General features: G+C 45.7%; 1 protein-coding gene across 1 annotated transcript in view; it reads left to right on the top strand.

The window, feature by feature from the left end:
- The window catches only part of si:ch1073-396h14.1 (disintegrin and metalloproteinase domain-containing protein 10), a 37930-nt gene that overhangs the window by 8110 nt on the left and 13301 nt on the right, over window positions 1-16519 (top strand). Inside the window, exons 5-8 of the mRNA XM_063202046.1 lie at window positions 1761-1895; window positions 2755-2877; window positions 6853-6945; window positions 8124-8292. Coding sequence (XP_063058116.1) covers window positions 1761-1895; window positions 2755-2877; window positions 6853-6945; window positions 8124-8292 — 520 coding nt within the window. The remainder of the gene's footprint in view (window positions 1-1760; window positions 1896-2754; window positions 2878-6852; window positions 6946-8123; window positions 8293-16519) is intronic.

A 16519-nucleotide genomic window follows, 5' to 3' on the forward strand; every position in this document is an offset into this window, starting at 1 on the left:
ACACAGATTCAGATATATATATTTTTCTAATATTTTAGGGCTTTTATACCTTTATTTTTTTGACAGGACAGTGGAGGAGAGACAGGAAACTAGTGGGGAGACAGAGACAGGGAAGGATCGGCAAATGACCTGGGCCAGACCCAAACCCGGGTAGCCAGTGCAGCAACCCAGTGCCCTACCGTTAGGCCACGGCAGGCCCCTGTTAATACATATACACAGACAGTTGTGATTGAAGGAAAGATTTTGTGTCCTTTTGTATTTCCTCCTACGGTGTGGTACTGGACCATCTCATCAAACAAAAATGTTTTTTTGCTGCCAGGCTAGTTTACTAGGCTAGTCGATTGGTCAGGAGCAACAGCATGTAATAGATCAAGATCAAAATAAAGTTAAAACGGTCTTCAGAATAATGCTTTGTGTCACTGACGCAAGAATTTTTCAAATGTACAAACTCACTGCATCCATTCTTTGTTGTCCTACTTCGAGATTGTTTTTTTTTACTTTACTTTTTTGCAGCCATCTTGTACTGTATTCCAGAACAGCCCTCCAACTGTGTCAATTTGACTCAGCTTGACAAGTCTGACATGTTCCCACAACTGCATCCCAGCCCAGCTCCGCCCAACATGTACTTCTGCTTGCAATTTGGACTGTGGACCATTAATGCACTACTATGCTGTACTGTATGTGTGTATGTGGGGGGTTGGGGCTTTGGCTTGCAGATTCTCTACCATGAGAGAAGAGAGGGAGAATGCAAAGCTAGCACATCTGGACTGAATAAAATCTATGCCCTTTCCCTCCTCGCTCTCACTTTCAGCTATTGTAAATGCCTCTAGGTCTCTGTGTGAAGGCAGAATTGGTTCCAGACTATTTATTGTCTTTCTTCAAATTTAGATCACGCAGAATTTAGATCTATCCCAGGCTTCTCCACTAATTGCCTTTTAAAAGACAGTTAAAATAGTTGTTAACAAGATTTTTGTGACGTTTTTTTTTGTGAGTGTTTGCAGTGCGAAATGCTTCCTCCTACATACTGTGTGTGTGTGTGTGTGTGTGTGTGTGTGTGTGTGTGTGTGTGTGTGTGTGTGTGTGTGTGTGTGTGTGTGTGTGTGTGTGTGTGTGTGTGTGTGTGTGTGTGTGTGTGTGTGTGTGAGCGTGTGTGTGAGCGTGCGTGCATGCATGGGTGCGTGTGTGCGTGCATGCTCGCGTGCATGCGTGTGTGTGTGTACATGCACACTTTCTTCTAGCTGTGTGTGTACATGCCATCCCATTGCCACACTGTAGAAGACTTAATGTGTGGTTTTTATTGTTTAATTAGCTGTACCACGTTGTTATTTTCTGCTTGGGTGTGTGCTTATGTGTGGGCAATGGGTGTGTGCGGCGCTCACGTGTCTGTTTGTCTGTCTGTCTGTCTTGTACATTTGTGTGTGTGTGTGTGTGTGTGTGTGTGTGTGTGTGTGTGTGTGTGTGTGTGTGTGTGTGTGTGTGTGTGTGTGTGTGTGTGTGTGTGTGTGTGTGTGTGTGTGTGTGTGTGTGTGTGTGTGTGTGTGTGTGCGTGCGCGCACATGCGTGTGTGTGGGCATGCGCGTATGTGCGTGTGAATGTGTAGATATGTGTCTATTTGAGTGCGCATCTCTGCTTTGTGTGTGTGTGTGTGTGTGCATGTGTGTGTGCGTGTATGCGCTTGCATGCTCATGCATGCGCGCACGCCTGTTTGTGTGTGTACAGTATGTGTGTGTTTTATGTGTGTTTGTGTGTGTGTGTGAATCTCTCTGTGTGCATGTGTGTGTGTGTGTGTCTCCACAGACATGTCTGCCCTGGGGAAGAGATTTAATGGTCTGTGTGGGTCGGAGCTCTTGGCGCACCTTGCCAGGAGCCTGAGACTGGAAGAGGAGGGAGAGAAGGTCAGAGTCAGACGTGACATCACTTTCACAAGCCGCCCCGCCGGCCGCATACTTCCCCCGCTCCGCTCCACTCCTTTCCATGCAAAACACTACTTGTCCTACTTCCCCCCCCGACCCCACCCTTTTATAAATGAGATTCCCATCTTTATTGCTCCCTTTATTGTTCAAAAATACCTTTATATTTAACAAATAACATGTGTTTGAAGGAATTTGCTGACGCTAGTGGTAGTGTTCTGGAACAAATGGATGTTTGGGACTGGTGCATCCTGTACTTGTTTCAGATTGTACCCATTTTGTTTGTTTGTGATTGTTTTTGATTGCCACGAACAGGGCTGGACTGGCCATCTGGTATAGCGGCCATTTCCTGATGGGCCCTGCACCCTTATGGGCCCCTATTTTCAGAAATTGGGTGCGGGGCGAGGGTGCGGGGCTCACCGGTGAGTCAGCTCTCTGCCGCTATTTTTTCTCCCCTAGTCCAGCCCTTGCCACGAATCAGGGCTAAAAGCCATACGTGCTGAGGCGGCACATTTGATTAGATCTATTCTGCCCTGGCCTATTGTGTGGAGAAATAATTGATTCGTCGCCAAATCGTAATCAGCTAACAATAAAAAGTAAACAAACAGCGTCTGCATAATAAAGGAAGCGTGGGACAGCAATATCTCATCCGCACTGTACAGGAGCAGCGTTTTTATAATTAGTAACATAACACACCTCATTTGGGCATCTGATAAGATAAGAGCTCCCAAGGGAGCTACTCAAGAGTTTTCCTAGAACCACCTTAACATCCTCCTTCTGCTCCCCAGCAGGATGCAAGGCTGTGGAATGTTCATGCGATGTGTTTTGTTTTTTTTATTCACAGGAAGAGGTCCGCATGAGGTCCCGGAGAACATCGGATGATTCCAAAACCACCTGTCTGATGCACCTGCAGGCTGACTACTTCTACTACCGCAAGTTTGGGAGTGTGGAGGCTGTTGTGGGCCAGGTAACTAGACAACTTGTAAAGTGGAGGAAACATAATTTCAATTTCCTTGTATGACCTGTGCATATGAAGAAACTGACAATTAAAGCTGACTGGGCTTGACTTGACTTGACCTGACTTGACTTGACTTGACTTGACTTGACTTGACGCGCTCACACTATCACCTAGTGATTAACACAGTTCTTAACTGGGTGCTGAATCCCACATAAAACATAGATAAGAGAATGAAGCAAAGAACAGCACTCTTCAGATTTCTCTTTCTTTATTCGTCTATGAATATTTCGGGCCGAGCCCTTCTTCAGTGTGTAATGGCGTTTCATTACACGCTGAAGAAGGGCTCTGTCCGAAAGGTTTGTAGGTGAATAAAGAAAGAGAAATCTGAAGAGTGCTGTTCTTTGCTTCATTCTCTTAACGGGTAACTAGAGGACAGAGAGAGACAGGCATCCCGGGGTTCAGAGAGTTCAAAGGCCTGCCACCAGAGTTGCCACCTGTGTCTTACAACAAAAGCTGCACATTGACAACCCAATCGATCCTTTTTCTTGTAAGCGACGCTGCTCTTCATTCAGTTTCGTGAGAAATATATAATTTTACCCAGGACAGACCATTAAACTGTAACAATCAGGTCAAACTAGACCAGGTATCAACACCACCCGCCACACTGGCTACGTTTACGTATGAGACATTTATTTCAGAATTAACTCACTTTAATTCTGAAAGAAGCTTAATTCCGCTTTGAAAACACAATGTAAACACTGAACCATTCGGAATTAAATGATGTAAACTCGACGGAACTATTTAATTCTGAATTATTAATTCAGAATTATAAACGTCATGTAAATGTAGAAAATCAGGTGTATCAGAAAAATTGCCGCAGAGTATTAGTGCCAAACAGGTTACACATTTCAACCAATTGATCTTAATTGGCGCCTTGCAGGTAGGTGAACTAATTAGTGAAATCATATGTCATAGAGGTACCGCAAAGTAATATGGCAATTTGTTTCCCCACAGTACAGTATATGATAGTGTAAGCCAGTGGCTCCCAGCCTTTTTGTTCTGTACCTGCTAAGCCTTTTTTGTCATTTCATGAGTCCTACCGCATTCATGTACCTCAGTCATATACCCATGTGATTATACTCCATACATTTGCTATTCTAACATTTTTCCATGTATACCATGCAATGTGTTCACGTACCCCTAGTGGTACGCTTACCCCTGGTTGGGAATCACTGGTGTAAACAGTAAAAAAGACCTTTTCCCGGGTCATGCAGCAGAGAGAGCTGTCGGACGGGGTTTAAAGTCAGAGAGAAGGTCATATAGTAATGTACATATACACCAAGAGAGGGTCATGTACACATACTGTATGAGATATGAGCAATGGCCATGCACTGTATGTGTGCACATTGGTGAATAAATAATCACACACACGAGGATTGCAAATACATGTGCAGAGGATGTGAGGAGAGCATATATGGAATGTGGGATGCTTGGGAAGCTCACCTTTGGCCATGGTCTCTTGTGGCGCCAGGGTGTCCCCCCACGGAAGCACAGAAATGCCGCTTTCCTCCGTTTTTCAGGGAAGATCTGCGGGCAACAATGGCGTGCTAATGTACGCTTTACGTTTTCATTGTTTAAAATGTAGTGCAAAGTGTCTTCCATTGTGGGACCAAGGGAAGTGATTTTATGTTGTCCCCCCTTGTATTGACAGACTGGGGTGGATGACCCTGCGAGGGAAGCAGGTTGGACACCTGCCAAACTCTAACTTCACCAAGTCCCATGAGAACATCCAGCTGAGAACAGTTGTTTTGAACCATGAACCACAAAATCAAATGTGTTTTGCAATGTTTGTATATAGAGTAGGCAGGGGCAGAATTTCCTGTCTTTTGTAAGGCCCAAATGTTAATTTTTTCAGTAGGATGTTCAGTACATCAGAAAAAAAACATCGCCAGTTTCATTTGAAGTGGGTTGTTTTTGTGTCATTTTTGGATTTCCTAGTGATTGTTGTTGAGTTTGCTTATGTGTCATCTAAGTCGTTCTTAAGTGGAATAATCTTGCGATCATTTTCCAAAAACATTATGTTATGACTCAATTTTATGCTGTCAGAAACTGGTCAGTTTATTCTAATTATCAAAAATATAACCATGCATAGCATGCATAGAGTATGTTTTGCATTTGCATTTTATGCTGGCATGCAGTATGTCTAATATCAACTACTGGAAAAGGTGTATTTACGATGATTCAATGCTTCACAATGTTATTCATTACTGCATCTTGTCTCAATTTTGGGAACTGGCAATAAAACAGGGAATTGATTCATTTTCACACCACAGCTCTGCAACCCACCCAGGACCCCTCTGCGAACCCACTTTTGGGTCCCAACCCACCAGTTAAGAAACAATGATCTGAGTAAAATAACTTTTTTTACTGCTTAGATGTTCATTTATGAAACATTTATCAACTACTATGAAGTTGAGGTGAGACTTCTCCCAGACTGAAAAAAAGGCCTCAGAATCTTCTTTGCCATTAAGATTTGTACTTGCTGTAAAATCTGAACCAGACTGACCAGATCTGTGCCTTTAAGGGCTCAATTCCCTGCTCACGCGTCACAATTTATCTAATATTTACGAGTGGCGGTTGTGTCATGGCCTTGACTGAGGTAACATAACCCCTCAGCTAGGGTGCCAGGACCACCTGTGTGTGTGAATGAGGTGCGAGTGGTTAGAGAGAGAGAGAGAGAGAGAGAGAGAGAGAGAGAGAGAGAGAGAGAGAGAGAGAGAGAGAGAGAGAGCGACAGGGGAGGTGCACACTGGAGTGAGAGTTGAAGGCAGGTGGTCAGGCAGGCAGGCCCTGTGCCACATGTGATCCTACAGTACACCCCGTGTGGCACGACACACCACTCTCAATGGAGTGTGACAACTTCCAGCTCTGCCCAATTAGCAGCTTTGGGGGCAGGGTTGCCAGATGTGACCGATAACAGCTCAAAAACGGCCTGGAAGCCGATTATCTAAATTCTATTGATTATCTAAATTCTATTGATTTCCATGGCCATGATTCTACAAGAAAAGCCAAGCCAATGCCTCTTGTTTTAACCCCAAAGATGGTCATCCTAAACAGCTCAATTGAGCGGGGAAACAGCCCAATCTGGCAACACTGTTTGGGGGCGGGCGCTGGCCATGTCTCTGGCAGGCTGTCACTGGTATGTGGTAACACTCTCTTTCGGCCGGCCCCGCCACTCATCAATCGTGAGCTGTGACAGATTGCGTTCTCTTTGGCCCCCAGTGCTGTCTGGGATCGTGCCGTTGGACACATATCAGACAGCCGATCAAGACTGGCTCCCCTCAGTTGCTCGATGTCCGGCTTGCAGTCTGACACGTGCTGTTAATAAAAGACTGTGACGCAAGTCTAATGAAATGCCCATCCATCCAGGAGCGTTCTCTATTGTCACAAAAATGAAGGCTGTTATGGCACGCTTAGTCCCCCCACATATGGGCCTGCATGCCCATGGCAGTATTTTCAGCAGTATAAATTGCACCTCAATGAAGGACAATGTGCTTTGAATGTTGTGACAATTAAACATTTGTGAGTGTGAAGACCTTTTCAGGGTGTTCTTTTTGGCCCAGCATCTGCACCTGAAGGATGTGCACACATTCTCTCACACATTCTCGTTCTTTTTGGATGGATGCCCTAATACATAATTTGGCACTATACTCTTTCTTATCTTCAATTAAAGGTGCGACTATCTGCAGAATAGACGTTATAATATTTGCCGTGGCTCAAATGGCTGGACACTGCATTTCTACACCACCGACGCAGGTTCAATTCCGGCCTGGGTCATTTTTGCCAAGGTCACCCTTCCCCGTCTCTCTCTTCCCACTTAAATCCTGTCTCACTTTACTGTCCTATCATGAATAAAGGCAATAAAACACAACAAAATGTTGTACAGAGCTGAAATGCATAATATATCTATGCTCTTCACTACAGGTGGCATCCTATATGAGAGCAGTGAATGACATCTATGACAAGGCCGACTTTGAAGGCATCGACCTCATCAACTTTAAAGTGAAATCTCTCAGTGTGAGTACAAGTCCTTTGCTGTGGGCCATCTTTCCCATAATAGGAAATTACCTGTAAGAAACAAGTGATTGAACTCTGCCAAGAAACAGTAACAAGTAGTGCAACAGTCTGTGCATAAACGGAATGAGCCAATGTTGGTATAAGGTAACTTTGTGTATGTCCAAAGAGGTAGTATATGCAGATGTGCATGCATGTGGAACTAGCCATCGTGCCCCCAATCATGCTTCTTTATCTTGAGTTATCACATTATATCTTCAACCAGTATGACTGTAAATCTCTATTTATTATATGGTTGTGACGTCATCTGTCGAATGCTCCATTCATTTCAACGGGGCTCCCCAACGTTCGGACGTCTGTTATTTTTCGATAACGGACGGGTTGGTCTATAACAGACCGCTGTCAATGGCAACAAGACTTTTCACTGATAAAGCGACTTTTCAACAAGACTCTAATCAGCTGCTGTGATAGACAGCACCCGTTGTCCTGGCTACCGCTGTCAATGGCAACAAGACGTTCACTGCTAAAGCCATGGCTTGTATACAAGCGAATGTTTCATATCACTCCGCAGGGGGTCCGGTCTTTTGTCACTCTAATCAGCTGCTGTGATAGACAACACCTGTTGTCCTGGCTACCTAGCTGTTGCCTAGCGGTGTTCCACAACGGCACTGTTTTGTTTTGCGCTGCAACAATCTTAACATTAAATAGGTCTAAAGAAATGTCCCCGCCATGTGTGAATCATTTAAGTATATCCATATAATAAGCGGGTTAACTTTCGGCGAGTCGGTCGCTTTGTGGAATAGCAGCACTTCAGAGAGAACAAGACCCCTCCGCTCCGCGTCGGGGTCTAAAGATTCTCTCTGTCGTGCTGCTATTCCACGGTAGCGACCTTCTCGCCGAACGTTAACCCTTACATAATATATAATTGTTGCATATTATGGCTGTATGGTATTGCTCTTTATCTTTTGTTCTCAGGTGATCAACATGTACTGTACTCATGTATCACAGATATCTTTTTTTAAGATATTCTGTCGCGTTTGTGCTTTATAATTGATAGGACAGTGTGAGAGGGGGGAAAGAGTTTGGGAAGGAATGGCAAATTACATGGGCTGGAATTGAACCCAGGTTGCCGGCGTAGGGGCCCAGTGCCCTGCCTGATATTGTGGTTTTTGTCAGCGCAGGTCATGACGAAAGAGGAGAAGGGCAGCCCCATGAATCGGCCCTTCATTGGCCCCGAGAAGCTGCTGAGTCTCTACTCGGACAGCAACTGGGGGAACTACTGCCTGTCCTACCTACTCACCAACCGCGACTACAGTGGAGTGCTGGGCCTCGCCTGGGAAGGGAAGGCAGGTAAAAATAACCCAACTCAAAGAAACAATAAAAATAATAAAAACAAAAGGCCGACGCTGATAAAGGAAGCTCGTTTTATGGGGAGTGGACGTGTGACCGATAAGAGATAGCAGTACCCACGTGAGGTGAATTCTGTGGGCTGTGTGTCACACACTTAATGGCACTTAAAGGCAGACTTGAAGGTCATTTGGTATTTGCCCTTTGACCATCTCTGTCCTTGACACATTAGCAAAGGCACCCCCTGACCCCCCACCCAGGGTTGCCAAATTGGGTAGTTTTCTGTCCAATTGGTTTAGGATGACCACCTGTGGATAAAAGGATATTGGGCAGGTTTTTTTCTATTATGTAGCTTCATAGGTATAGAAATTAATACAATTTAGTTCACATTGGGTGGGAGTTAGTGTCTCCAGGCGGTTTTTAAGCATTTATTGAAATCCTCCTTCACCTCTGGCAACCCTGAATATGAAACTTTCCACTCAAAAGCCTCAAGACAAACAGGATGCTGGAAATTCACTAGCAGGACAAACAAACAGCAGTATGGCGGGACTCACTGTTTTATTAGCATTACAAGTCTCAATGTGAGACTGATTATAAATCTCAAGCAATTTTATAATTTCTTGCCTTTAGACCGTGACGGCCGCCTCTCTCACGGGCCAATAGTTTCTTCAATAACATGGACCAGGGTTGTACAATGTGACTGAGTCAATTGTACAGTGTGACTGAGTCACTAAGGCCCCATGTATTACGGGGGGCACACACTGTCTGATTTATGTAGAAATATGGCTTGAGGGGTCCATTGGAGCTGATTGCACAATGGGCCCACAATTTGCTGCTACACCCCTGGCATGGACAGTTCTTTTCACATCTCTTCCTAGAAGTCTTTTTCTTGGTTTGTAATGGGATGAGGATCCAAACGAACCACTGAGCGTTGAGTCTTTTGTTTTGGTCCCCATATCAATTGATTTTGAATGGAGATCAACTGAACGCCAGCGTGCCCCACAATGGCACCTCATTGGTAAACTGTGCACAGAGCCCAGTGAGCAGATGGTATGTAGACACATAGAGCCCATGATCAGATGCACAAAAGATACCGAGTATTATCATGCCGTGTATCAGGGAACACACTGTTCCTCTTTGCTGAATCGGATTTTTGTTACGACATTTTATCTAATGTTTTCACAATCTGAGGATGGCATGTTGAACACATTGCCCCACACACTTGCCGGGACAAAGACAGTATTCACATTCTTTCCAGTCTCAGAATGGCTACAAATCTTTGAATGTCACTGGCATCCCACACATGTAGTGACAAAGTAGACTGTGTTGTTGTTGTGGAGGGGGGTGGAGGTGGCTGTGAGGGTGGACTGGGGGTGTTCATGGGTATGGTGTGTGTGTGTGTGTGTGGGGGGGGGGGGGGGGTGAGGGGGGCTCAGTGTGTGTTAATCTGTGTGGGTATTCTCTGTGTGTGTGGTGATGGCGGTGGTTGGGGGGGGTGCAGTGTGTGTGAATCTGTGTGGGTATGCACTGTGTGTGTGTGTGTGTGTTTAGGGGGGGGGGGGGGGGTAAGAAAAAGTGTGCAGGGATCCTTGAAACCTGCCATCGCATTGTCAGCTGGGCGCCTACTGATTGGCTGAGAAGAGGGGTGTGAGCGAGGCCACTTAAATACCTCCATGTGACGAAAGAACTCGGCAACCCCCAATGCTGTTACCCTCCACCACCACCACTACCAATGGTGGAACCCAGAAAACCCCCATGCTGCCTTATCCAACTCCACTACCCAGAGGTGTGTGTTGACACCAGGCTGGGCAGACAGCCACTTGGGGTCCCCAACAGCAGCTCAACTTCAAACTATAGTAGTGGAGATGTGTTTGCTTTTAGCTTGGGGCCCCCACTGACACTAGAATCGCCTCTGCCACTACCATTACCACCGCTGCCTACAGTGTTGAGAAGGATATAGCTGAGAGGGGGTAGTGCTCAGTGGCCATTGGTGGTTGTTAGTTCATTTTATTTTTTAATACTCAGGGGGGCATTGGCAGGCTTATGATGAGGTCAAGGGGGCATTTAGAGGCTTACAGTGTATAATTTGGCCAGGGGCCATTTGTTCAAAAGAGGTTGAGAACCACTGACCTACTGTACACAGCTAACATGTGGCTGCATGACTGGTGGAGCTCAGCAACCCCCATGCCTGCTTATCCACCTCCTCCACCTCCACCACCACCACCACCACAGCTAACGCTGCATGGCTGCATGACTGCTGAAACTTGGAAACCCCCACCCCCCCATGTCGTGTTATCCACCTCCTCCTCCTCCACCACCACCACTACCACCACCACCACCTCCACAGTCAGCGCAGCATGACTGGCTACTGGCCACATTCCACAAGTTGGATCTGTCTCCATGGTGACTCGCTTGTTCCATAGGCTTCTGTCCGTCTCTCTGCTGCAGTGTGAATGAACGCACATTTCAAAATACAGAGCCATCTACTGTATATGTTGTCCACCATTAGATAAATGTCTAACTGTTTTCAGTTGTGGGAGGACAATGCGGTTGCTATTTGTGTGATCTGATTTTGTGACTGACATGTCATGGAGCAGGCCTCCTGTCTGCCTCTCTGCTCCAGTGGGAATGAATGCACATACAAAACACAGAGCCATCTATAGTGGCCACCATTAGGTAAATGTCTAACCATTTTTAAGTTGTGGGAGGACAATGCGGGTGATATTTTGTGATCTCCATGGAGGCCACATGACCAGGAAGTTTCACATCATTAAATTATAGTGATGTCCCCGCTGAACTGTGAAGTGGTGCCTAGTGACCGGTTCCCTCATCCAGCACCATGTTAAGACACTGTGGTGCCCCCGCGCACTGCACCTCGCAGGTGCCCCCTTCATGAACAATATTTGTGAGGTTTGTGTCTTGTGGTGCCGCCTAACTGCCTGCACATGGAGGGTGCCCCCCTGGGCACTGTGCCACTGGCCCTTATGGATAATCCGGCCCTGCCCTCATCATTCCCGGTGGCTTATAATCTTGCCATGCTCTGTTTATTATGCCTCGACCAAGTTTACATATTAGCCGCAGGGGAAGAGGAGTGGTCTGGCTCAAACCGTAGCTCAAACTTTGAATGAATACAGATACTGTATGTACTATGTGGATGCTTTATTTATGTTGAAAGAAATGTAGGCATCCAATAGCTTATGTAACATGTGATGAAAGATCGTGCATACAGTATACCAGTCAGGGTAGTACAGAAAAGCCTTTAGAAATTACTTCAAAAGTGTCCAGTGGTGGTAGGGGAAGAGGGAGGAATGTAAGCCAAAAAACAATCCATACATGGAGCAGTTAAATGAAACAATGTGACGATTTAACTTCACAGGATTAGGGAAACACTTAGTTGAAAACAATATGCATGATTAACAGAGTGGCTAATATCCAACAACAACAGCTCAGAGATTTTCCTAGCCCACCAGTAGACTGAACCAACCCATACTGCCTGTGACTGCATAGAATTTTGTGCTTACGTCAGTTTTGCCAACTTGCCTATTTTGTGACACACTGTGACATACTGTACACTGTAACAAATAGCTGTTTACTTACGGCAATTCTGCAACAGCATTCTACTGTTTTTCGAAAAAACAGACAACTACTGTGAAAATATTACTTTGAGTCACATATTGAGCATAAACAGTAAGTACTGCACAATAGCAGTATTCGCCGTTGTGGAAAAAACTAGAGATGCACCGGATCCTGATTTTTAGGATCCTGCCGGATACCAGATCCACTGAATAAGATCCTGCCGGATCTGGAACCGGATACCGGATCCTACAAAAGGGTTGAAACATATAGTCTACTCGCACACGTGGGCCCTTTTTATTACGTTGGCGCAAACTATTTTTTAGACTCATTGGCTTATTGCCACACTGCCTGCAATAGCCGTTTCCAAAGGGATTTCACTCCATGCAGTGATTGGGGTTGTGAAAGACTGAAAAGCCTAGGCTAGACATGCACCAGACCCTGATTTTTAGGTAACATGCCGGATACCGGATCCACTGCTTAAGATCCTGCCGGACCCGGACCCTGTGAAAAACTCTATTATCCTGACGGATCCGGAACCGGAACCGGATCCGGTGCATCTCTAGAAAATAACAAGTTATTTTAGGCACCACCCATTCATCCTCCACTTGTCCGTGATCACCATCAAACTTCAATACCACCTGAAGAACTGAAGTCATTCTGACTGGTTTAATATTCTCTGATACTATCAAGCATGATGAAACAATTTCTAAGGAAACTACAATACTTAAAAAGTGCTTGATGCAGCAAAGTGTGAGTAGCACATGCATTTTGATAGTGATGAAAGTGTGAATGGCTGAAACATTTTAAGAATTTGAACACTCTTGCAACAAGGAGCCCCATCTAAACCAAAGAAACTCAAGAGAAAGAACAATCTCATGGCGGGGAATGCATTGGCCACGGTGTAGTACGGGGGCGTTGCCTGAGGACACGAGTGGACGGAAAATTAACTCCCTTGCGCATGGTCATTGGTCAGTGGGTGCGATGGATGCCATTTTCGTACTCCCTTGCACATGGTCAGTGGGGGCGACACCATGATGGATAATTTGTGGCCAAGTAACGGCAGCTGTTGGTCAGCAGTAATTGCTGGGGGTAATTAAGGACAGCTGACAGACATTCACGCTGTCCTATGACCTGTTCCACAGTGAATAACATTTCCGTACTCCCCTCGCCATCATTTCCTACTACGCTGTTATGACGTGAGTAAGCCCTCTTGTCTCAAGCCTCTTTGATCTAAACCAACCTGCTAATCAGTGCCTGGCCTCACCTGAGTAGGGCTGTTATGCCATTATTCAATTACGGGCGTCACCTGCCAAGGGCCTGATGACTCTGGTCACATGGTACTCTTGCACCTGTATATAAATCTGGACTATCAACACTTCAGTTGCTTGCCTGCCTGCTGGCTGGCCTGCATGGCACAGCATAGCACTTGTTTGCCTACAAGCTTGCCTACAAGCTTGCCTACAAGCTTGCCTACAAGCTTGCCTACAAGCTTGCCTACAAGCTTGCCTACAAGCTTGCCTACAAGCTTGCCTACAAGCTTGCCTACAAGCTTGCCTACAAGCTTGCCTACAAGCTTGCCTACAAGCTTGCCTACATGCTTGCTTACATGCTTGCTTACATGCTTGCTTACATGCTTGCATACTTTCCTCTTTGTGAAAGCTTGCTGTATGTGGCATCATTTGTGGCATTGTTGCATATAATGTGCCTGCTGCAAATTAGGCATTGCTTTGAGAGCTAGCTTGTAGTGCTGCTTGTTTGCTGTGCTACTTGGTGCAAAATAATTTTTTAAAGACTGACCAATGCTATATTCATCATTGGCTCATCAAGAGATACAGTAAAAAGCCCACCTTGCACACTATCATTGTAACATAGCACTGCGTACTCTGAAATTGTATTCATGCCCACACTTTCAAAGGACCACCGCAAACAATTTTCTCAATACAGCATTGCGCCATAGTATCATGCTCAAGGCACTCCAGTCATGGTGAACGATGGGAGGGTGGGGTGGTAACATGGTCAGGGTACCACAGTTATGGAGAATGATGGGTGGGGTGGGAAGTTGCCATGGCCATATTCATGAATACAACTATGACCCAGTATTTGCCTGTCATCACACAGTACAATTCAACTTTTTAACTGAAATGTACTGTTATTTTTCTGTAGAGTACTGTTATTTAACAGTTCAATTGCTGCTGAAAAAATGTTATATACTGTGATACATTAAACAGCAATGAGCTGTATTTGATTTTTGGTGTGAAATAACAGTAGAATTACAGGTAAATATAATTGCCAGTAACTGCCGTTATTTTGCAGGGAAATTTTCTTAGAGTGTATGTATGACATCAAAATCAGGGGATTGGTTTAATTGGTTGTAACACTGTCTGGTATTATGTGAGACATATGATAAAAGCCCCTTTGATTCCATGCCTTAGAGCTTCCTGTCTAAAGGTGATGGTACACTGGGCAACTTTTTGAGCAATCTGTCTGGGCAATGATCCTATCAGATATCGTTAGACTATTAATCATATAGCAATTTTAGTAGGAGAACTTGGATTAGCAGCAGGCAACCTTTTCAATCATTCCATCAGAAAATGAATAGCCAATCATGATGTTGTTCAGCAACATTGCTCAAAAAGTTGCCCTGTGTTTCGTTAACTTCAGGGGTGTTTTCCAGACCCAGCTCCGTGTATGAACTGGGTGCAATAGCTACGCAGACCGCTGACAGCTTTTGACGGGCACAGGACAAGGTGATCCGAAATTTTGGGCCACTTCCCTCCCTGAGCCCGGGACAACCTCAGGGAGGGACCTCTTTTGCCGCCCCCGTGTTGGCTTCCCTGATGCAGGCTAACCCATCAGTGGGAGTTCAATGCTTATTTCAATCACATTAGCACACTTTGCCTCAGCACCGGGATGTGTGCTCAGCCCCCTACTCTATTCCCTTTTACACACATGACTGCACAGCCATCCACAATTCCAATACCATCATTAAGTTTGTTGTTGACACTACGGTAATTGGCTGCATCACAAATGGAGATGAGTCGGTCTAGAGGGCTGAGGTGGCAGCATTGTCTACCTGGTGTGTGGATAACAATCTACTCCTGAATGTCAGCAAAACAAGTTGATCGTGGGTTTCCGGAGGATACAACACCAGCCACACCAGCCAATTTACATTGCTGATACTGCAGTGGAGAGGGGTATACATTCCTAGGAGTCAACATCAAGGAGGATCTCAGCTGGTCTCATCACATCAATTGCATCACTAAGACGGCTAGACAGAGCTGTTTTTCTGAGATGGCTGCACAGATATGGAATGGAGAGTAGGATACTGGCCAACTTCTATCGCTGTACAATAGAAAGCATATTAACTGGTAATTTCACAGCCTGGTATGGTAACACCACTGCCCATGTTAGAAGAGACCTCCAGCGAGTCATCAAATCTGCGAGTCAATCAAATCAGACCTACCCAACATCTAGGATCTTTACAATCAGCGGTGTCTGAGGAGGGCCAAACGAATATAGCTGATCCGCACCACCTCAGCTACACACACTTCACCCTTCTACCATCTGCCCGGAGATACAGGTGCATATGCGCTCACACCATCAACATAGGAAGGAATCCCCTCATCACATCTCCCCTTTCTCCAACCTGCCATTTATTTTTAAAATTGCAGCTTTCAACTTTTTAAATAGATTTATTTTTCCTACTTTTTTTGCCTTTTTTCTTTCTTTTTTAACCTTTTTTGGGACTCTCAGAGCAGGGAGGCTTTTCATTGTATATATATGTTTCATACATATACACATGACAAATAAAATATCTTGTATCTTTTATCTATGACATTAGCATGTAAATGGATCTTATAGCTGTAAAACTGTGCGGCCGACTGAGGCCTGCTGTTATGGTTTGCTCCGCTAATTCAAAGTCTTAGCTGGGTCCCGTTGTGAACACAAGCTTTACCAAGCCCAATGTGGAGAGGTGTTACCTACCAGGGGCCGTGGCCTCACACTTGCTGAGACAAAAATGGCTTGGCCTGAGCTCGCTGGAAAATTGGCCTTAATATAGCTCCTGGCATCTGTGGGACTGAATGGGGGGAGTGGGTGGGGAATTGGGTGGGTTTAGTGCGGGTGGTGGATTAGGTTGGGGTGGGGTGGGGGTGAGGTGGGGTGGGGGCGATGTCGTAGATTGTTTGAAAGGGAAAACCACGTCTTAAAACATGAGCTCAGTGTGGCTGTGGCGAGCAGGACCGCTGATAGCTCTGGGCCCAGGACAAAGTCATTTGGAAGGCCGCCGCCCACCCCACCTAATACATGCAATTTAATGAGAACCCTATTCTGCTCCACCCCCCACCCTGGGCCCGGGACAAATCACCCCTTTGTCCCACCTCACCCTCATGTCTGCGGCTTCCCCGGTGGTGAGGCAGTGCCATTTGAAAGGGGTGATCCCCTTTCCCTGGCCACGACGTGGTATGACGCACGCACACACACACACACACACGCACACACACGCACACACACACACACACACACACACACACACACACACACACACACACACACACACACACACACACACACACACACACACACACACACACACACACACACACACACACACTTCACAGGCTCCTTTCCTCTGCCCTGTCATGTCCTCGGTGAT

This window comes from Engraulis encrasicolus, chromosome 6 (genome assembly GCF_034702125.1).
Source record: "Engraulis encrasicolus isolate BLACKSEA-1 chromosome 6, IST_EnEncr_1.0, whole genome shotgun sequence".
Lineage (NCBI taxonomy): Eukaryota > Metazoa > Chordata > Actinopteri > Clupeiformes > Engraulidae > Engraulis > Engraulis encrasicolus.